The sequence below is a fragment of the Zootoca vivipara genome, chromosome 5 (genome assembly GCF_963506605.1).
Source record: "Zootoca vivipara chromosome 5, rZooViv1.1, whole genome shotgun sequence".
NCBI lineage: Eukaryota > Metazoa > Chordata > Lepidosauria > Squamata > Lacertidae > Zootoca > Zootoca vivipara.
In genome coordinates this window covers 64,478,099-64,501,464 of record NC_083280.1, presented here as the reverse complement: position 1 = coordinate 64,501,464, position 23,366 = coordinate 64,478,099, and the positions used below count along the sequence as shown (strand labels likewise).

The 23,366-nt window shown below is 41.6% G+C and overlaps 1 protein-coding gene across 3 annotated transcripts in view; it reads left to right on the top strand.

Annotated features, from left to right (window-relative positions):
- The window catches only part of TBC1D12 (TBC1 domain family member 12), a 46,079-nt gene that overhangs the window by 2,027 nt on the left and 20,686 nt on the right, over nt 1-23,366 (top strand). Inside the window, exons 1-3 of one of the 3 annotated variants that reach the window (XM_060274864.1) lie at nt 6,640-7,247; nt 13,575-13,698; nt 22,514-22,570. In XM_060274864.1, the coding sequence (XP_060130847.1) occupies nt 7,144-7,247; nt 13,575-13,698; nt 22,514-22,570 (285 nt within the window). In that variant the 5' untranslated portion in view covers nt 6,640-7,143. Of the gene's footprint in view, nt 1-6,639; nt 7,248-13,574; nt 13,699-22,513; nt 22,571-23,366 lie in introns of those variants that run through there. The other 2 variants (XM_035137804.2, XM_035137805.2) reach the window with 2 other exon arrangements.

Below are 23,366 nucleotides of genomic sequence, written 5' to 3'. Positions count from 1 at the left end.
CTTTTGTCTCTACTCAATCAAATCTATTTGACTAAGCATGCAGTAGCATTTTATGCTTTTCAGCTTCACTAATCTATTTTCTTACCTGAAGACTACCATGTCAACAAGAAATTGTGATAGTGTTCTGTGCAAGATGTCCTGCTAAATAGTTGAGTCTCAAGTTGTTTGCTTTACTACACATATCATATTGAATACTAAAGCTGCCTCTTGTTGCATCTTTTCTCCTATGTTTGATTAAATAATTGTCTAGTTGGAAGAGAAAGGGAAAGAATTCAGCATAGTGATACAAACATTTATATACAGCTCTATAGTAAAATATTGTTCTCAGGTGTCACAAAAGAGGAATGTATCTGTACTTGCTCAAGTGTACCCTGTTCTTTGTGGCATCTTTAAAGGATACACCTTGATAAACAGAATCATAGAATCACAAGAGCTGATCACAAGGGTCATCTAGTCCAGCCCCCTGCAATGCAGGAATCTTTTGCCCAAATAACTAGCACATATTTGATTGGACTTCTCTAGTGCCTTTGCATTTTTCTGGAGTGACTATCCAAGAACAGTTGAGCAGCCACTGGGAGCAATGCTTATTTTGTCTAGTTAAAATGCTAATGGCATTCTAATAACTTCCTGCCTTGTGCATAATTTGCTGTATAGCAATGGATTATTTCCCCTCAATAATCTTTGCTGCATGTGAATTTCAAAACTTAACTTTATTATTTTTATAATAATGGGAAAGATAATGTTCCCTTTGTAAGCCAACTTTGATTCTTTTTTTTCTTTTTTCTTTTCTTTTCTGCAAGCAGAAATGAGATGTTCCAAGTTGAACAACTGTTAGCCAATAATGTAGTAAGGTTTTGTGGCTATGTTGTAGCCTGGACTTTTTTTCATAGCTGGTTTCTCTACCGTGTTTCTCATATTTTAAGACGTCCCTATAAAATAAGCCATGGCACAATTTTCAGAAGGCAAAAAAATATAAGGCATCCCCCCAAAATAAGGCATGCTGGTATGGCAGGGCACTCCGCGCCAAGTCCCGACCCAGCGGGACCCGGCAAGGGCAGCAGCGCGCGCTTTGCCGAGCTCCAACAGAGCGGGAGCCAGCAAAGGCAGCAGTGCGCGCTTTGCCGAGCTCCAAGCCGGCGGTGGGCTGCTGCCTTTGCTAGTTCCCGCTCCGCTGGAGCTCGGCAAAGCGCGCGGGAGCCGGCAAAGGTTCCTTGGCTCGGTTCCTTGGCTGTAACCTGATCCCTTCTGCCCAGTGTGGCTCTTGGGCACACAAAGATCCCCTTCTCTTTCCCCGTTTTCTTTTTAAAATGCTCTTGCTGTGCTGTCGCGCAGACCCCGCCTGGCCGCCGAAGTGGGTGTGGAGATGGAGAGAAAGAAAGAGAGAGCTAGTTGGGGGGGAGCGGAGCCGACAGCTTAAAAAAAAAAAAGCAGGAGCGGGGGGAAATCCGGCGGGATGGAAAAGCCCCCAAGTCACTCCCGCGCGCACGAAGAAGCCAGCAAAAGGCACAGTGAAGGGAGCGCCCGGCAAGGAGCAGGACGAGGTGATCACGGCAACAGCAGGAGAGGGGCGGAGGGAGAGCGAGAGAAGTCTCTTTTGTTTTAAATTCCCTGGCTGCAGCGTGAAACTGACACTCAGGAAGAGGGAAGCCCGGGGGCTGATGGGGGATGTAGTTCCGCGCGGCGGGGAAGGCGCACCCCCCCCTTTTCTAGCTCTGGCGGCGGCCTGAGTACGCTGCTGGGAGGGAAGGACGGGAGCGGGAAGAGGGGGAAAAATCGAGAAGGAAACAAACAGAAGTTAAAGAGACTGAGGTGGAAGGAAGATAGGGAGAGGGCCACTGCTCAGTGCATGGAGAGCAAACGGATTTGCATCGAGCTCCAAGTCGGCGGCGGGCTGCTGCCTTTGCTGGTTCCCGCTCAGTCGGGGCTCAGCAAAAAATAAGACACCCCCGAAAATAAGCCATAGGCTTATTTTCTTGAGTAAAAATGAATATAAGACATGTCTTAAAATATGAGAAACACGGTAGTCACAATGATAGAAGACTTGATGTGTATTGGGATTGTTATAGTGGAATGCAAGTAATATACCATTTTAAATTATTCATTTCTCCAAAGGGGTTTCAGTTCTCTTATCTGCCAGTTTTCAAAAAGCATCATTTGCTTCCTGGATATTGAAACTATGTCTTAGTACTGGTTGTTTATGGCAGATGCTTGATGCTGATTTTAGCATTTTGGTGTTATGTGAAATGATGTTAGGGATACCTTAGTCTTTTCTACATACTGTGGTCTCTGTGTTACACTTGTAAGGCATCTGATGGGGTGCAGGTTAGTTCCCTCAAGCTTAGCATGACTGAAAGGGCTGGGAGGTGCTAAAATGGACAAGCTCAATTGAATATCCCACAGATTACAAACTGTTATGTCATTGCCCTGATAGGATTGGTGAAAGTGTTGCACATCGTAAACACTGCATCATAGTGTGTAGGTCTTGTGTTGGGTAACTCTTAATGTCATTCTGTTATTTACTGGTAAGTTTTTCTAGTTTCTCTCTGGCTTGGCTCTCACCACACCTCAAATGTGTTTGAACAGCTACTCTAGTATTAATTACTGTTTGGCTTTTCCTCTCTGCTTGAACTGAAATGCTCACCACTTCATAATACAACTTTGTGTAGTAGAAGAAGGTGCTAGTGCACATTTCCCTAGATGCCATTATCTCCTAACAGGTGGTGGTAGGATTGTACTGTTGCTATTCCTAAACTGTGTTCTGATCTGCTTTTTAGTACTTCCTTCAATATCCTTCATTGATGTTTTCTGATTGCATTTCCTGAGTATAAGTAAAGTTATGATTAGAATTTATTGGGGAAATTACTCAGATACCAAAAGTCTGTGTTAATATTGGGTCTTTAAGATTCTATAGGCATCGCAAAAGTTGGTTGTTCTCATTCCTCATTTTGTATTCAACAAATTTTTCATGGTCTGGCGAGTTCCAATAGGAAAACATCACTTTTAAAAAGGCTTTTTTATAAATATAGGTGATGATGACAAGTAGCTTCAAGTTTTGTTCATAGAACAGATAGAGAGGCTATCTTCCATTGAATCTCTGGGAATAACTTGGAACGCTCTTTGCATTTTCTTATGGCTATCTTTTTATGGTTGTGACATGCTGACTTCGTTCATATGACACAGTAAACTAAACTATGGCTTACTGAGATTAGCCAGACACCCAGAGAGGGCTGTACACTCACTTTGCTCTTCCCCAGGTTTGTACAACACCAAGCTAAGTAAAAAATTAGCATGTGACCTGAACCAAAACTTGCACTCCATGTCTAACCTTGAGCTGTAGCCAGGGTTTGTACAATATAAATGATGTGAGTTGTTTTTTTTAAAGTCCATAAACATGGAGCAAATTTACGATTTGATGCTTGTGAAACTGACAGAATGAAACTGACATAGCTACAGATAAATATTAGGCAAGCTTGGCAGCTAGGGTAATTCTCTGATGCAAATTACCGTATCCAAATTACCCTAATTTGTATAGGAAGCATCTTTCAATTCAAAATGTTCTCGCATCACTGTTCTTCCTACAGCCAACCACATTCCTTTTGGAGCTTTTTGGTCAACTCTGAGGAAACATGGTAGTTCAGAAGCTTTCTACTAACATGTAGAATAGGAAAACATTTGCTTGAGTTATATAGCTTGTTAAATCATTCACTGACAGTGCTTCTGTGTAAGTGAGACATGCAACAAAATAATTGTACTGTAGTGTGGAATACTCCTTTTCATTATTCTAGCTACTCTATTCTGTCTCCTCCGTTTTCTATCCCCTATCCCCTCAATAGTCAAGGCAGAATTTTGTGGTCATTGAGTGTGCTTAGTCCTTATTGAGCCGTTTGTGAGGTTCCCACCTCATGTTTTTTTTTAAAAGGTTTTGTACTTCTGCAAACCGTGTGGTTTTTCTGAGTCCCTTGATACCTCCCTCTTGTGCATGGGTGGAGCTATGTTGATACTTGCTGAATTTTATAAATGTAAGTGGTGATCTGACTTTTAAAGAAGATAAAATATATCTAGGTTAATTCATTTGGTTAGGTCAGTTTTACAGCTGAAAATAGAGGAACAAACCTACCAAATATCTGCTGAGTCTGAATTCTGGAATCTGTATTGGAAGCTGGTATCTCTGACTCATGTGTTGTATTAGTGGTGGATAATAATTCTCTGTCACTGGAGATTGACTGTGTCTCTCAAGCATTCTTCCTAGCAATTGCATTACAGCAACTTTAGGGGTCTCAGGTTCCAAAGACACTTGAGCTTTGTGCCACAATCCTATTACTAATTAAGCACTGGGATTCCTGGTACAGAGGCTCGTAATAATTAGGATGTTAAAATTACGGCTCAATGAAATAAGTTATATTTCAGTATTTGACATTTTAAAAAGCTGTTGAATCTTGCTCAGAAACTTGGGGCAACTGTGTCTCAGTAATGACGTTGTATTTTGATTTCTAGACGGTTAAGTACAGTGGTACCTCGGGTTACAGACGCTTCAGGTTATAGACGCTTCAAGTTACAGACTCCACCAACCCAGAAATAGTACCTCGGGTTAAATACTTTGCTTCAGGATGAGAAAAGAAATAGCATGGCGGCAGAGGGAGGACCCATTAGCTAAAGTGGTACCTCAGGTTAAAAACAGTTTGAGGTTAAGAACGGACCTCCAGAATGAATTAAGTTCTTAACCCAAGGTACCACTGTATTGTATTTTGAATATCTGAAAATCATTGTTGTGGGACTTAAAGTATCCTGCCATGTGAGCACTAATAGGAAGAAGTGTTTTTACTTTTTAAATTGGCTTACACTTTTGATTTCTGATTTGACATAAAGCTGCTTCTTTTCAATACTTTTATTGAACATTCAGTATTAATCACACAGGGCTGCACATTGGGGTTTTGAATGTATGAACAAAAAAGACCGGTGAGTAAAGAAAAGCATAAGTGGCTAAATATAAGTGTTAAAAGCTGCACTGTGCTTTTTTGGACATCTCATGAAGAACGTTTCAAACAAAGATAACATAATATGTATCATATGTTTTCCTCACACTAGCTATTATACTTTTCCTGTATTACTGTGAAATCTGTAACTATGACTTCAATCCTAAACACACCTACTAGGGAACAAACCCTGCTGAATATGGTAGAACTTCTGAGTAAAGGTAAAGGGACCCCTGACCATTAGGTCCAGTTGTGACCGACTCTGGGGTTGCAGTGCTCATCTCGCGTTATTGGCCGAGGGAGCCGGCATGCAGCTTCCAGGTCATGTGGCCAGCATGACAAAGCCACTTCTGGTGAACCAGAGCAGCACACGGAAACACCGTTTACCTTCCCGCTGTAGCTTTAACGTGCTTTCGAACTGTTAGGTTGGCAGGAGCTGGGACCGAGCAATGGGAGCTCACCCTGTCGCGGGGATTCAAACCGCCGACCTTCTGATCGGCAAGCCCTAGGCTCTGGTTTAACCCACAGCGCCACCTGTGTCCCCAGAACATCTGAGTACAGCATGCAAAATATTTCATTTCCCATTGTTCAGTTTTTAAAAATATACTGTATCTATTAGTTCTCTAAGACAACAGAGAAATACACAGACGTGTTCTAAATAGTCTTACCTAGTCTTACCTGCTTTAAATGGAATGGGTGAGAAATTGTTTTCCACATTCAACTACAGGCTTGTATGAGGATAATACTCCACATTATCTACTTGAGAAGTTGTTAAACTTGAATGTTGAAGTAGTATAATGTGCAGTGGCATGTTTCACTTTGCTCTAGCTTGTAGTTGTGGTTCTTCGGGAACCTAATTCTGTCCCAATTAAAACAAATTAGAATGGCACAAATAGAGGCTAAAAGCCATAATTAATTTTCTTGGTAGTCCCCTGCTATTGTACTTTGTTAGTGTAATTCTGGTAGCAAAGACTAAATGTTGTGAAATTTAAACTCATATTGCTCATAGATAAAACTTTCTCCTGGTATAAATGTTTCTCTTTCCTATATGTGGAGGCAGTACTTACCTGTGTGCTGAATGACTGTCACAGTATTCTTTTCACCTTTGTCTCAACTTGATCCAGAATGTTGGAAAATGCCCTGGCCTGCCAGAAACTCAATTGATGTGTATGGGTGAATAGTAGGAGCTATAAATATTTCCGGCCCCAGGTCGCCCCCCCCCCAACTCTGCAAACTTTTCTGATTTTCTGCGTAACTTTTAAAGGATGTGTGGGGAACCTGTGCAGCCCCCAGATGTCGCTTAGCCACAACTCCCTTTATCCTGGCCATTGGCCACGCTGACTGAGGTTGATGGGAGTTAGGGGACAGGTATCTGTTGGATCTAAGTTCCCCACACCTCTGTTACGTGTTGGTGAGAGTTGTTTCTCTAGAACTGCAAGTTATTTGTGTCTTTAGTTCTGTGCACAGTTAAGTAGAAACAATACATAGGACTGTAGCTGGTGACTGTAGTACAGCAATGGGAGTGTCTGAAGATGTCATATACCAGGCATCCCCAAACTGCGGCCCTCCAGATGTTTTGGCCTACAACTCCCATGATCCCTAGCTAACAGGACCAGTGGTCAGGGATCATGGGAATTGCAGTCCAAAACATCTGGTTGGCCGAAGTTTGGGGATGCCTGTCATATACTATTTATTGTCCCTGTGATGCTCACCACTCATTTACTCTTCTTCCACAATTTGTATGCCCATCTCTTCCCCCCCCCTCGCCCTCCGCTGCAGCAGATATAGGGGATGAAGTGGCAGGCTTCAGTGTGGGGAGAACAAACTGCTGAAAATTGCTTAACGCTGTTGGATACCATGCTTACAATTGCAGATATCTAAGGACATGAATCCACTTTCTTTTTTCAGGGTAGCATGGAAAATTTAGCAAAATGGGTTCATCATGTATGAAAATTTTGTTTTGTGATGCAGTGATGGCCTATTAACGTGATATAAAGCTTAACTGCATCTGAAGAACCAGCCATGCCTCCTTATGATGTGCATTGGAAAAGGCAGTGCTTCTACCTTAATTGCTTTAGAGGTGCATTAGGGGCATTCTTAAGAGCTCTTCTTTGTCACTTTTTACTTTGACGGAATGTCTCTGCAAGTAATTCTTAGTGATAGTGTTTGAATGCAGGGACAGAATTCTTTGCTGTGTTTCTACTTTTTAGGCTTCTTCCTGTGTTTCCCTTTTAGCTCTGATGAAAGAAAAGAAGTAATGCAAGAAGCACCAGTGTAAGTTTCCCTTTAGAGTTAGACAATAGAAGGTAAAATACCTGTGATGGTTTTTACTGTATGGTTTTATGCAGTGCTTTTTTCTGGGGGGATACAGGGGCATGCATACCCCTAAACATTTTGTGAATCTTTGTACTTCTTTGTGCTTTTCTCCATTTACTGTATTTATTTTTTCCTGATTTGAACTATAAAATGGTGGTTTTCTTGAGTCAAAATGAGAATACCCCTAAACATTTTTTTAAAGAAAAAAGCACTGGTTTTATGTATTTTTGATTGTTAACTGCTTTGCTATTTCTTTGTGTGAAATAGCAGTTTATACATCTTTTAAAAAAATAAAAAATAAAACAATTTGTTACCAGTTGGATACTTGTAATGTGGAATGGTAGCTTAAGTTGGACAGACTCCATGTGTCTATTTCAGTGAACAGATAAACCTGGGAGTAAGAGCCACTATTCTGACAATGACAGCCGTCCAATTCCAAGGTAGTGATGAGGCTGAAACTAACCATAGGATAGCATACTGTTTCATACCCATATTGCCTAAATGCATCTATTAAGCAGGTGGCCCTTTTTGTTAATTGCATTTTATTATGTTTTGAGAAGGCTGTGTTGACAATTCTCTTATTGGGCAAACTTGAAAATGAGAAAACTCAGTGAGATGAGAAGCAGGACTCATTCCATCAGCTCTTTCGAAAGGCGTCTGAACTGTTTCCATCTGGTTATAAGAATTATTAAATTTTAAGAATTGGCAGCTGAGTTTGCCTTTTTCCTCTTTCCCTTGTATGTTATGTCTTTTAGGTTGTCAGCCCGCAGTGCAGGCAGGGTCTGTCTTGTTTAAACAGACTCTATCCAAACCACTCTAGGAGTCTTCCTGACTGAAGAGCGTGGTATACAAATGCCCTTAGTAAGCAAGAGAGAAAGAAATAACCTCATCAATAAGAAATAACACCCCATTTAAGAGGGTACAAATGGACCTGCAACATTCCTATTGTAAGGCTGTTAAGTGAAATTAGGGTTGCCAACCCTTGTTGGCAGCTGCTTTTTCTTTTCTACATCTTAACAACCAGCTTATTGGCTGACATAGGGCATGGGAATCAACACGACCCCCTATTAATGTTACCCCTGGTTCCCCCCCAATAATAATTTATGGTTGTTAAATGTGTAGGAGCAGACAGACTGCGGCTTTTCAAGTTAATTGGCAAGCCTAAAGGGTATCAGTGCGAGAAGGAAATTCAGCAGATAAAGCAGACTCTTTACATCAAGCAGACCCTGCCTACATCATCTTCCTTTTTTCCTGAAGATTCTCCTTCGACTTCCAAAGCTTCCCAGAAGATACCCAACTGCTGTGCTCTTTGGAGATATTCTCCTTCTGCCCCACATGCCACAACTGTATGATATTGTTCTCTCTACATAGAAAACCAGCATGTTGGAGAGGGCTAGGCTACAGTCTCTCCCGCACCCCCATACTTGATTTCTTTGTGGAACAAACATATTTCGTGGAAAAGCATACTGTCATGTCTGCCTGTCTGTCTCTCCCTCTCTCGCTCGCTCTCACTCACACACTCACACTCAAACTGTTCATTCAGACATAGCCGTACCACCTTCCTGAGAACTAGGCCAGGGAACTAGGAAAAATAACATTTAAACTGCACATTCAGGCAGTTTAGTGCCATGTTTTGTTAAACACAGGTCATGACCTGGAAGCAGAGAACATATCATTGCTTATTCCTCTTCTTGACTTCAATCCATTACAGGTGTGGGGTATCTGTGGCACTCCAGATGTTGCTCAACTATGGTTCCCATCAGCCCTAGCAACCATGGCCGATAGTCAGGGATGATAGGAGTTGCAGTTCTGCAACCACTGGAGGGCCAAAGGTTCTGCACACCTGGTCTTGCTATAACAGAGAACCACAACCATGGGTGCAGATTCAGCTTCACTCATTTATTCTAACCTAGGTCAATGTACATTTTAAGTGCCCGGTAGTTAGGGTTCCTTTGCAGGTGCTTGCCAGGGCAAGTGAGTGGGAGGTTAATTCTGGCTCATAACCTTGGATTAGATGGAGCAGAAGTTTTGTTAACAGCAAGAATAAAACACTCTGAACTACTTGAGCTTCGTGAAACAAAGTTCAAATAGCTTCATTATAATGTGTAAAAGGTGACTTTGTTCCGTGTGTGTGTGTGTGTGTGTGTGTGTGTGACATAATACTCGTACCTTTGGAACCAAAACTCAAGAGTTCAGGTTAGAGTTATTCTGTGACTTGCTCTACTGATTTCTTAATGACAAACATGTAAGCAGTTCCATGGTGCTGGGGACTAACACCTAAATGTGGCAGAAATTGTCAACCTGTACATTTATTTTTTTAAAAAATAGTGGGTTGATTTCCCCCCCCCCCCAATAGTCCCCTCAAGATGGCTTACACTGTAAAAACAACAACCCAGAATGCAAGAAGTTTGCAAAAGGAGCACAGCATTAAATATTTCATATATAGGTCAGTTAAAACAGAATATAATTCATTCTCCCCTCCATGACATGTCATTCTTTCCCACCAAACCATAGCTTTTCTCCCTGCAAAGTGATCTCCAGGGTTTAACATGTTGCCTCATCTGCATAGTGGCAAAGTAATATGTGTTGTGGGGCTTAGAAGCTTTGGGGCAGGGCAGATGGTGATGACTGAACTGGAAAAATAATCCATTGCACTATCAAGATTTCTGTCCATTTTCCAGTGCCTGGATTGGCAGCTTAGATATGGCTTAGAGTACTGGTCTACATGGAAAGAGCAATATAGCACCATTATGGCTGCTTATGCATACTTTTTCACCTTTCCACTTTCCTTCCCTCTTCCCATGTTCTAATACACACTCAAAAGCCTTCCCTGACTTCATATCTGCTGCCAGTGAGAAGAGAAGTAAAGGGAGGGGTGTGTTGACACCCAAGGCTATGCAGAGATGCCACAGCTGGTTGCTGTTTAAGTGGCCAGGTTGACTTTGATAGGTGATGATACCCCATTATAGGTGCTACAAAATGCTTTATTTGGACCTGAAATATTGGAGGGTTTTTTTTTTGCTTGCTTAGTTGGGTGACTAATGTGCCAATGCAATGGCGATTCTTTCTATAAAATTTTAAAATGTTAGACATTGCGTCTGCTAGAGCAGGATATCTTTAGTTGAAAGTTTCTTAAAGGCCATGCCAGTATTTTGATGTTACAGAATTGGCAAAGGTGTGCCTACATTTTCATAGATGGTGAAAAAAACCATGCTTTCTTGGTTCACCTCTTTCTACCTAGTATAAATGCCAGTTAAGTTACTATTAAACACTAAAATAGTTAAATCAAAACTGCTTAATCATTGGAGCCCATGCAAATATAAAATGTTCACAAGAGCAGAACAGCATTTGTTGCATCAACTTTAGAGCTTCCAGCCCTGAGCAAAATATATGGACTGTACAGCTAGGCTGAGATTGGATGGATTCACCAAGGTTTGTCATTTGTATTCTGTGTAGGTGACTGAGATTTCCCATCACTGTCTAGGGGTTTTTGAAGTGAGGGATATTCCTCTCATGGACTTGTTTGGCAGGCTTCTCTGTTGTGGTTGCTTCTTTGCATTAAAACATTCATCCTCCCACAGAACTGGAATGTGTATTTTCACCTTCCCATATAAAATTATGGAAGGAAGGCTAATGCTACTATTCTGTAGGTGTTACATATTTTTTGCCAACAAAAAGGAAGCAAGAAGAACATCCCTGTGTTCTCAGTTGGAAAGGAAATATAGTTCATAAAACTAGTACTTGTTCACCAGCCATGTGAATAACTAGCAAGCAGTGTTCGAAACTCCCCATTGTTCTAGGTGCATTTTGTGACAGGGAATTTAATTAACACAAGCAGTTTCTGAGCTCTGGGTGCAATACTGTGCTAAGATTTTAGATTAAAACTGCAGAGTGGAAGGAAAGGAGGAACCTTTTCTGCCTCCCCAACATAGCTGCCAAGTTTTCCCTTTTCTCGCGAGGAAGCCTATTCAGCATAAGGGAAAATCCCTTAAAAAAAGGGATAACTTGGAAGCTATGCTCCCCAATTCTAGCTCATCTCTGAAGACCGGAGAAGAGACCCTCTTAAGAATATTAGGGGGTTGGGCAGGGGAAGGACTAGACCATGTGAAAAATGAACATAGTATTTTAGCTGCTGTTCATTCATTTTCAGCTTTGTATTCTTGCTATAAAAAAGCGCTCCTAGACATTCTGTTGTTGCGGCCTTAACCTAGGTTTACGGTGCCATTTAGCTCCTAGCTTTCATATCTCGGTTTCTAACACTGCTAGCCAGGGGAATATTTGCTTCTCTGCCACCACTTCTTGATGCTAGTTCATTGATGCTGTGTGTACCACACACACAGCATTCAAAGCATTGTTGTTGTTGTTGTTTAGTCGTTTAGTCGTGTCCGACTCTTCGTGACCCCATGGACCATAGCACACCAGGCACGCCTGTCTTGCACTGCCTCCCGCAGTTTGGTCAAACTCATGTTCGTAGCTTCGAGAACACTGTCCAACCATCTCGTCCTCTGTCGTCCCCTTCTCCTAGTGCCCTCAATCTTTCCCAACATTAGGGTCTTTTCCAAGGATTCTTCTCTTCTCATGAGGTGGCCAAAGTATTGGAGCCTCAGCTTCACGATCTGTCCTTCCAGTGAGCACTCAGTGAGCACCCCTTCATGGATCAATGCCTTGTCGTGGCGAAGGGGCTTGAATAACTCAGAGAAGCTATGAGCTATGCCATGCAGGGCCACCCAAGATGGACAGGTCATAGTGGAGAGTTTTGACTAAACATGATCCACCTGGAGAAGGAACTGTCAAGCCACTCCAGTATTCCTGCCAAGAAAACTCCATGGACAAATACAACAGGCATATTCAAAGCATTGCTTTGTGCTAAATATGGAGATGTACTAAGGATGTGTGCATGCCTGCACATTCATAGAGCTAGTGGCTCTTAAATAGTAGGAGAGTGCTTCATGTGTAGCCTTTATAAAGTAGCACTGTGAAGAATGGATTTGCTATGTGCTGTGGCTTTTTCTGTTAAATGGTTGTTGGCACAAGCAGCTTCTGTAGAACTCATGTACACAAGACAGCACTGTGGAAGCTGTGTGCATAGCATAGCCTCTTTGAGTTAAGTGGCTGATGTCTCTTTAACAACATGATAGAGCACTCATTTTCAGTCTTCATGTTCTTGCCCAGAGTGTAGGGGCAGGTGGAGACAGTTGTGGGTGCTCTGCGGGGGAATACTGTTGCTGTTCACGCCGAATGAGAAATTGCACACCAGGCATAAATGCTTCCTTGCAGAACCAGGTAGCCAACTAAAGATACATAACCATATAATATTGATTACACAAGCTCAATTTCATGTCGATACAAGTGCTACCAGTAAATACTTGCCAAACATTAGATTACTGTTTCTCCCTGGAACCTGGACCCACTGTGCATGGGTTATTTTTGCTGCCATGCCCACATATTTAAATCTTACAGAAACTACAATCAAATTTCAGAATCTAGTCCCAAAAATATTTCTTGTTTAAAGTTGGCTAGGCAAACTGGTACTTGTTTTTGATTTGTGTATGTCTTCCTAGCCCTTTTTCTGCTAGAATGTATACTTTGAAGCAAAAATAAAAATACATTGAAATATCAGTATTTCTGTTTAATGATAATAGGCCTCACTTTAATAATAAAGGGCCTTCCTTCAGCAAGATGCTATAAATCAGAAATCTTTAACATACAAATGCTTGTTTATAACAGGGAGGCCATTCTTTCTTTTACTGTATTTTGCAAATGTGGACCAAAAAGTAAGAGTAACTGCTTACTCCAATATTACTTGGCTAGGAGATGGGACTTAGGTCAGTTTTCTCGCCAACCCCCCTCCCCTTACAGCATGCCAAACTCTTCTCCCCTTAGACTTGTTCTTCCATGGCTTGCCTGGGCCACCCACCCACCTCTCTCCTCTGACATGGCAGCATTGGTGTGACGTGGGCTGCAGCTGCAGAGCAAGATAGTTGATGTGGTGCTCTCCTGTCGTGTCTTGACTACTTCTCCACAGCTCACCTGGAGCCCCCAGTCACCTGCCTCCTCCTAAGTGCTGTGCTGTTAACTAGGCCTGACCAAGGGAAAGTTTTAAAAATATTAGTTTCATAAGTTTTGACATAGCAGTCTCTTTCCCTCTCCTTACCACCCCGGAAAAAATCTGTAGAAAGGAGCTGTGATTAACTGTTAATCTTGATATTTAGGTTTAAGAAGTTGGCATCAACTCCAGCAAACACACCTTCCAATTTTAAACTTATTTGTTGTTTTTTTAAACAGGAACTTCTTTGCTAAAAGGACAAAGGAACTCAAACCTGCTGTCCACAGTGCTCCTGGCTGGAAGTTGTTTGGAAAAGTCCCACCAAAAGAAAACCTACCGAAAGACTCCAAGATAATTCAGCAGGTGAGTATCTGTAAATTGATATGCATTTTGTCCTTGGAATTTCATAGAGCAGACTTCTGTAAGGTAGTCCTGCTTAATGTTAATTTATTTACTAGGGACTGCCACTCCTGCTACTGTTGCTTGCCTACCCTGCCAATCCCACTATCCCTCACAGGTCCATCAGCCCTCCCAGACCCCTCCCAGCTACTTCAACACCCCACCTGCCACCCCATTCCCCAATCTTCCTCTCCCATTGTTTGCCCCAAACCCTCCTCTCCCCCACAGTCTGCTGGAAACTCTCTCCTCCCCACCCTTTCACCGATCACCCCAGTCTCAAGATCCTGCTGCTCTGCCCCTTGCAGAGGAGAGGGGAATGAAGACGGGAAAATCTTTCTCCCCATGTTCTGTGAAGCCGACAGAATGAAGTGTGTGGTTGCGCAGGCAGGGTGAAGAAGAGAGTTTCTCTTCTTCTCTCCCCTCTTCTCTTCAAGTAGCAGTGGGATCTTGAGATTGGAGCAAGTTATTTGCGGATGCGGAGTGGGGAGGTTTCCGTGAATTGTGGGTGGCGGCGGCAGCAAGAAGGGCGGGGAGCATGGGAAGACCTGCCTGCTTGCTCATTCTAGCTGGCTGCTTGCTCAACTGGGCCGCTTGCACGTTCAGACCCCTGTTGTTGGGTGCAGAGGAAAGGGTGGGTGACACAAGGAGCATGGAAAGGTCTTCCTGGGCTACCTGCCTACCCCCTCACTTGCTCGCTGTGCTGGTCAGCCACCCGCACCCTCAGCCTGCCTGCTTTGCTGGCTGAATCTGCCTGCTGTTGCCGTGTGACTCACAGCATGGCCACTTTATTCCTTACAAAAATATTGCAGGTGAAACTCGGGAAAATTAGAATATCGTCAAAAAGTGCATTTATTTCAGTAATGCAACTTAAAAGGTGAAACCAATATATGAGATAGATGCATGATATGCAAAGCAAGATATGTCAAGCCTTTATTTGTTGTAATTGTAATTATTTGTCGTTAGGCGGGTCAATTATAAATGGAATGTTATTAATGAAATGTAATAGCGATGTTTATTTTTGTATTATTGTAACTATTTGTTTTATTACTGTGGAATTTCCAAAAGAAAGCATTTGTAAAAATTAAAATAAAAAAATTATAAGTTGCATTACTGAAATAAATGCACTTTTTGACGATATTCTAATTTTCCGAGTTTCACCTGTATATAGTAAGATAATCATTTTTACTCTCCTCTTCAATCCTGAAGAGTTCTCACAGTACCTAAAACCAGTGCTTCCCCCTCCTAAAAAATGTTTAGGGGTACTCTCATTTTCCTACTCATGTTGAAATACTGCCTTTGAATGAGGCCAAACTTAGATTCACAAAATGTTTAGGGGTATGCGGCCCCCTCCCCTGAAAAAAGCACTGCCTGAAACAGTTAAAAGAAAATTCAGCTGAAACTTTTTTCAAGAATAGTTTTGAGTATATGTTCACCTTAACAAATGGATGGAAATGTAAACAGAAGTTGCTATTGCTTTGTGGCAGCCACTTGCAGTTGAATAGTTTACTCAGAACCCCAGAAATCTTTTAGTCTACAAGCATAAGAATAATAAACGTTCTGTACCCGTGGAGGTGGGGAACAACTAATTTGGGTTAGATGAGGCATAAAATGATGTGACAGGGGTTCAAATTATGGCTTCAATTTAAGTTTAAATAGATAGGGAAGTTCTTACATAAATGTACACTTCATTGCACAGTTCCTACTTGGTAGCTGCATGTGTGAACATAGTCCATTAAAGAGATCTATTGGTAGAATATATTAAATCAAAGTAATTTAAATCTGCAAGAAAAGAATGGCTTTAAATTAGCTTTCCTATTCTGAAATAAATATATTTCCTGAAGCAACATGCATCTTAGCTAGTTGCTAGAACAGAGGATGCTATTCAACGTTAGTTATACTTGGACCCATTGGAATCAAATGTGTTGCCCATTCTGAGTGTGACTCTCATTGTCTTTATGAAACCTAGAAACATAATCCAAAATCTGTGCTTTTTGCACTGCAGAATTGTATTGGTTTTAGAGACTAGGCACATTTATATTCATCTTGAATCAAATCCCATTGAACAAAGTGGGTTTTTGGATGGGATTGGACTGTTAAGAACTTTGTCTGGAACTTTGTAGATGTGTATGCTGGTTGTTATTAGGCAGAAGTAAATATCTGTGGTGTGTGTTTGGCAGTCCTAAATATTCATAATTTGCAGCTGAACATGTTGCAGAACTCAAGTAGTCTGCTTGTTTATGAAACTTGTAACTCACACTTCAGTGGCTGGCTGGTATTGCTACAAATAATACAAAACTACCAAAACAATAAAACAGCAGTGCAGTGCAAGATAAAATGGCTAACCAGTAAATTTAACTGCAGTTTAATTGTGAGCTTAACCTCACAGCAGCAGTTAGAGGACACACAAGAAATTCAAGATTTCTCATATGGGTTTGGTGGATGATACTGATGAGCTATGAGTTGGCTCTCATGGAACCTAGAGCCCTTGACAACTTCCTGATCCCAGTCTGGAAGGAAGCCAAAAATATGACTTTGTTATTTACAGTATTTTATCTCAGACATTTTGCATTATGGTTCATTCTTGCACAGAAAAGCAATTATTAACTCTCTCGCACACTCTCTCTGTGCTAAATGGTGGTAAGTTTTTTACATGTAGGCTTTAAACTACATGCCCTTTCAGATGTCACTGGACTCCCAACTCCCATTGTCTCTTACTTTTGGCCGTGCTGGCTGCGGTTGATGGGAATTGGTGTCCAGCACCCCTTGCTCTATGGGTTTTATTTGCTGTTGCCTGTGATACCCCATTCACACATGCAAGCTCTTGCTTGTTGATAGTTTCTGGGGCCTGGCACATACGGTATATCCATGTTCATTCAGTACTTCATGGCTTAGTGGTTACAGTGTTGATTAAAATTGTTCCTCTTTCCTGGTGTAGTGAGTATCTACTTGTGAGACATATTTGGCCCACCAGGGCTTCCCTTTTGGCCCACAAGGCTGTTTTGACCAAGCCATGCCCACCTGCCCTGGTAAGGGCGGATCAATGACTCCGTAGCCCAAATGGGAAGATGTGGTGGAGCAAATCTGGCCTGTGGGCCAGAGGTTCCAAAGCCCCCAGCAACTAGTTGATTGTCAGGTGCTTCAGCACTGCACTTGATGTCATCATGTCTGTCACATGATGTCATTGTGACATCAGAGTGACTGGTAGCAAATTTTGGGGGTGAGCATGGGGTTGTAGGGGGAGGAGAGGAAAGTGAAGTTCTGTTGTGAAAGTGGGTATCCCACTTATGTTCAGACAGTGTTGGATACAATCCTTTGTCTGCAATTCCTGAAAGGAAGATAATCCATTATTGTGTTGAAGCAAGGTCTCTTTTACCTTTGCATAGAACTTCAGTAATGGAGAGAATGAAATCCATGCTTTTGGTCTCTACTGCCAGTCAGTGTTTCAACTTTTAAACCAGTGTTGCTGTGTTACTTTCCATCCAACACTAAGGCAAATCTGGCTGTTGAACAACTGTGTATTGGATGTGTAACATTGAGACATGCAACTTGCTTTCGGCTGCTAGGTTGTTAAAAGCAATTGTTGTGCTGTTGTAAATGTTCATTTTGTTTTTTAAAAAAAGAAATAAAAATCTAATTCTGAATAAAAGCAATTGGTAAAGTGCATCTTCACTTGTGAGAAAGCCGGAAGATTTTACTTGAATCTTTCTCTGAACCATTTCCCCATCATCCATTTTTAATAGCTTCGTTTGAAGTTTTAACCTCAATACGTTATTCATACTATGGTCTCATTTCTCTGTGAATAAACAAGCCATTTACCTTGCACTTGAACCCTAAATCTAGTAAATCTATATATAGTAAGGTATTCTAAGATTAAAAGCTGAAACTGAATACAGACACTATGAAATTAACTTATATGCAGAAGTGCTTTAGTTGTAGAAATTAATATTTCAGATATTGAAGTTGTATGTATTTATCATTGTGATGGATTTTGTTAACTGGATTTTTAAATCTCTGGCACAACACATGTGGCTACATACTGTCATTGGTAAAAATAAATAAAAGCAGCAGCAGCAGCATTTTTTTCCTGCACCATACATGTGAAATGCATTTTTTGTAGTTAAAAACAGTAGATAGTAAATAAGTTTTATGTTTTAACTTGCATATTGTTCCTTTTGTTCTAATATTTTCTTTAAACAGGAGTATTGCATTTTCTGAATGCATGGCTTAAAAGAGTTAAGCATGTACCTTATGCTTTGTATAGTTAGAAAGTGACTTAGCCCAATGACAACGAACTCAAAAGTCATTGCTTTTGGAGGCAGAGAAATTGCTCTTATGTAACTTATTCTCTTTCAATCCAGACTTACTGAGACTTCCAGGGTTCTGGGAAAGGATTCAGCTGACTTCTAGAAATAGTTTGGTGTTTAGAAAATAGTGAATCAAAATGCAGGACACTTCTGTGGAATGTGAATAATTTCCTGTAGAGTAGCTATCAGCGAGGGTAAAAAGCATATTACCATTGATTAAGGCTGCAGTCCTAGGTACACTTACTTAGTGGTAATCCCCAGTGAATTCAACAGGACTTGCTTCCGAAAAGGCATGCTTAGGATTACACTGTTTATGATTTGGAATCTTATAAGTTTACAAGCAAAGCTACAGAAAAATCAGTTATGTCAGAGGTCTGATCATGTTTCAGTTGCTTTACTTCAGGATAATGGTCAGGGTCCAGACTGCTATGAAATTAGTTTTGATCACTTCTCCATTCCCACTTCCTCCTTTTATTTCGTCTGTTCTCCTTTCCTCCTCATCTGTGCTGCATGACAATTTTTAAAACAAAGAACAGTTTGCGATAATGTCAGAAAGGTTGTTCAAAGAAAAAAATAATGCAAGCCCAGTGGAACATCTGTATCGCTCACTACTTTGCATGAGACTAAGCAGCTATTTTGATCTCCACTGAAGAATCAGGTAGAGCAATGTTACGGTTGGGTAGGGGGGAGCAAAGGTGGAAGATCTGCCAAGCCTGTGCCAGTGGAGCAAAATGTGTGTGTGTGTGTGTGTGTGCGCGCGCGCGTGTGTGTAATCTGCAACCTGCATTTTCCTTCCCCCTGTATCTTTCATCTTTTAAAAACTTTGCTTCCCGTTGGTTTTCTCTTACTCCAGCAACATGATAAGCAGGGCCATCTTAACCATTGGTGCGAGGGATGCACGGCTCCGGGGCGGCAGGCCGAGAGTCCAGGGCCGAGCCGCTGACAGTCGAGCGGAGCTCTTCTACTGCGGGCGGCTCTTCCCTGGACTCCAACGCTTGCCCTCGAACTCGCACCGAGCTGCCCGCAGCAGAAGAGCCTGCGGCGCTCTGACGGGCCCTGCTCCGCTCGGCTGTTAGCTCTTGCTCCAGCTGCATGGCGGCTAACTATTTCAATGCTGTGCCCGGAGTGCTGTGTAACGTTGTGGGCACTGCATGACGCATTCTGTTGTATGCACCGCAACAAGTTTGGCAGTTCTCTCCCTAAGAAAAGGTCAACAACTTTGGACAACCTAGGGGCGCTGGGTGGATATTTGTACCCCGGTGCTGCATATGCTTAAGATGGCCCTGATGACAAGTATAGCATTGCTTCCCCAACACTCCCCTGAAATCCCTACTCCTGCTGCCAGAGAACTGAAGGCAGAAGAATAACTGCATCAGAGATTTCTTTGGTTGTAACTTGCCTGCAGAGAGAAAGATCTGGAAATTTTATGGGCTCAGATCCCTCCCTGTGTCCATAGGATTGTGCCCTTAAAAAAAATATTGTATATCATCCGGCAGAAAAAAGAATACGTTTTTCTTCTTCTGCATACAACCAGTTACTTCTAAATACTTGTCATGGCATCAGCATGGATTGAGATATGTGATGAATAGCAACGTTTCATGTTTTTTTCTCTATCTGAAAAACTTATGTGATAGACTGCATTCTTTAAAGTGCCTCAGCAGTTTTTGTTTGGGATGGGAATAATTGCAGCTCCTAAAATCAGCAATTTTACTTCCCTTTTTTAAAAAAATCGGCTTGACTTTTCTCTCCTCCTTTTTGCTCACCACTTCCTTTTATTTCTTTCACTGTCCCGGTAATCTCTCACTATACATGTGTATGAAATTTTAAAGTTCTTTAGCAATCTCTAGAGTATCAGGCTTCCTTAGAAATTGGTTTAAAAGCAGTTGAATGGTACTAGTCATAGGAAATTGGACAGAGTGTCTGTCAATGTTCGAAATTTCCATTGTTCTCGGCGCATTTTGCAACAGGGAATTTCATTAGCACGAGCAGTTTCTGAGCTCTGGGCGCAATACTGTGCCCTAAGATTTCAGATTAAAACCCTTTTCTGCCACCCCACGTCCAGCTCCTCTCTGAAGACTGGAGAAGAGACCATCTTAAGAATATATGGGGGTGGTCAGGGGAAGGACTGGACCATGTGAAAAATGAACATAGTATTTTAGCTGCAGTTCATTCATTTTCAGCTTTATATTCTTGTTATAAAAAAGTGCACCTGGACATTCCATTGTTGCGCCCATAACCTAACTTTAAGGTGCTGTTTAGCTCCTAGCTTTCATAGCTCAGTTTCTAACACTGCAGGGTGTCCAAGGGTGGTTTGAGCTTGAGTTTATTGAATAGTGGTTTTTCTAAAAAGTTACATGATAAGGACACATTGGTTTGCTATTTGAAGAAAAAGTCTGTCTTTCAGTACAAGCTCCATGGAGCGTCTAAAATAGCTCAGCAAAGGTGACGTTAATTGACACTTTTCAATTAAATTGTTTAGAACATTCATATTGATCCTGTGACCTATGGTATTCTGTAACATCTGTTACCTATAAGTGAGCATGGTTTATTGCCCGCAAGATCAGCGAAAGTATGTTAAAACCAGCAACTAAGTATGTTAAACCAGTTAACAAAGTTCCTTGCTTGCTAATAGAACCTACTACTACGCTGACACAATGTGGGGAAATGTTTATCCCATCAGAGAGGTGCTTCCAAGGTTATGGAAAAAGATTCATAGATAACTTGGCGTGCTTGGTGCGTGAGCTTTTGCTATCAAGATTCCTGGTATCTTAGTTAAACTACCTATCCCATGTTCATAGACTTTCTGGAATAATATTGCCATAGTGGGTGGCTGATCTGTCACTAGATCTCCCAAGGACAAATGGAACTGGAGAGAAATTTGCTGGGCCCTGGAAGGCTGCTAGTTGATTTCCCAACCAGTGTTCATACCGAAATCATTTGCTTTCTCTGGCATGGGGAACCTCTCTAGGTTTGAAGTATATGTTTGGTCACATTGCTATTAGTTTGGCAGGGTTTACATCCTATTCTCAGTAGCCCCTGTTTCTGCCCCTCCTGATACATGATGATGTAATATTAGTCAATTTGTACAGCCTTTTCAGTACTGCTTCAGGTGTGACGCAGTCTGTTTTTGTGCTAGTTACATAGGGAGCAATCTAAACCCCTCCCCGGCACGAACAGGTTTTATGGAGTGGCAAGACCACCACTGCACCTGCAGCTGTGCTGTGCATGGGGGCGAGCAGGCAGATTGCTGTGCCAGTCTGGAGCTGGAGCAGTGATCAGGCCCAAATGGGTCCCAAGGCCACTATGTGGCATCAGCAGGGATGGCTCTTGGGATCTACCGTATTTTTCCGTCTATAACACGACCCCCTATTTTTTGGGACTCGCCTGACTGTCTCTGCCAAACAAACGCCTCTACGAAGCCACCGATCGTCTGCCCGCTCACTGCCAGCCGCCGCCAATCGCCAGCAGGCCTTGCTGCACCATCCAATCCCCCACCCGCTCGCTGATTGCAACCCACTGCTTGTGGCCACCAATTGTACATCCCCCTCTGCACTATCCATGTATAAGACAACTCTCAATTTTTAAGAATTAATTTTAATATAAAAACCTCATCTTATACATGGGAAAATATGGCAATTTATCCTGGCCAGGCCAGCCCTTTCCCCACTCCTGGGAAGGGGAGCTCTACTGCTTTCACTCCAGAGGCAGTGGCCAGTGGAAGGCTGGTAAAAGACCAGCAGCACTGTTGGGAGGGGTTTGATTTCGGTGGAGGTGCATTTGTCCAATCCAGCCCCTGCCAGCCTGGCCCAAAGGAGGTTTGAATTGCTCTGCTAGTTTAGGACATTGGTCCCTTGATGCATCTTTACTGCTGTGCCAAATGCTTCATAAACAGAAATGAATGCTAAGATAGATCTGGATTTAAACATGCAGATAATTTCCTGTCGAGTTTCTTCCCTGCTTAGTCCTCATGGGGCCATTCATTTTAGCTATCTAAAGCATATGCATCTCCCCAAAAAGATTTAAAACTAGTAGAATTTACAGATAATATTATCAAAAATACCAGAGAGAAGCCAAATGTATGTTTCCACAAATGTTAACCTTTTAGAGCGGGACTTTCTAATTGAGAAGATCTGAAGACTGCTGGCTAGGGCATGACATAGTTATGAAGGCCGTAATAGATTATTATTTTTGCCGTCTTTACATATTATACAATCTGTGCCTTAAAGTTTCGGTGGTTTTCTGATAGAAGCTTTGAAATTTAGCTTTTAATATAGAGTATGGGTATATGTCCTAAATCTGTCCAGTGCCTCAATCTCAGTCTGCATTGGAATTGAACATGAGCAGGCTTGAAAAAGCAGTACGCACTGGTGGTCCATACAAACTGTAAAAAAGAACATAAAGTTTGCATGCATGTTGCTGTATATTAATGGTTGTCAATTGTTTCTCTAAGGATTTACTTCTGTTTTTCTCATTAGGATGAAAGTTCTGGCAGTGTTGCATCAGTATCTACACTCAATCTATTAAACACAGGGGTATGAAATTTAATATTTTTCTATCACATTATATGCCATGCATGGGATCTTTTTAGCAATCATTGAATTAGATGGCATATCACATAATTGTAGCATGAGTTAACAGTACTAACTCATCAAGTCACTGAATACCATTATTGAAAAGCAAGTTTTACTCATTTCCCTTGTTCACGGTTTGCAAATTTGATATGAATTTCTTTGTTTTGTTTGTTTCATTTGAAAATGTATCCATATTAATTGTTGCAGTTGAATGAAATATTCATTCTTGTTCACTTAGCATGTGGCTTTCAGTAATTTTTAAGCAATAGTCTACAAATGTTTTCAGCAACTTCACTGACGTCTGGCTGTATAGTGAAATTAAATAATTCTCACAGTTTCCAATGTTAAAGGTTGCCATTCCAAGTGGACTGGAGAAGGGAAAATATGCCAGAGTTGAGCTTGGCAAAGGCTGCAGCTATATTATAGTCCGAGGAGAACTTCGTTTAAAGCAAAGGACTCGTTTTTTTTCTTGACTAGCTGTAATCATAGTAAGCTCTTATCCACGGAGCAATACTTTTCCATTGTATTAAGGCCAGCTATTCTCTCTGTTCTGCCACTATTATCTATGAGCAACAAGCCTTGGTGCTTTTCTAGATAAATGATTAAATAATGAATACGCCATCTAAATTGGGGGTGTGATCTACTTAAAAAATGTGTACCCCTCTGTTCTCTTGTTCACTCAAAACTCAGGGTGCTTGTAGATCACTGCTTATTAACATGTTAAACTAAATTCTCTTAGTATCTTGAACCTTAATCC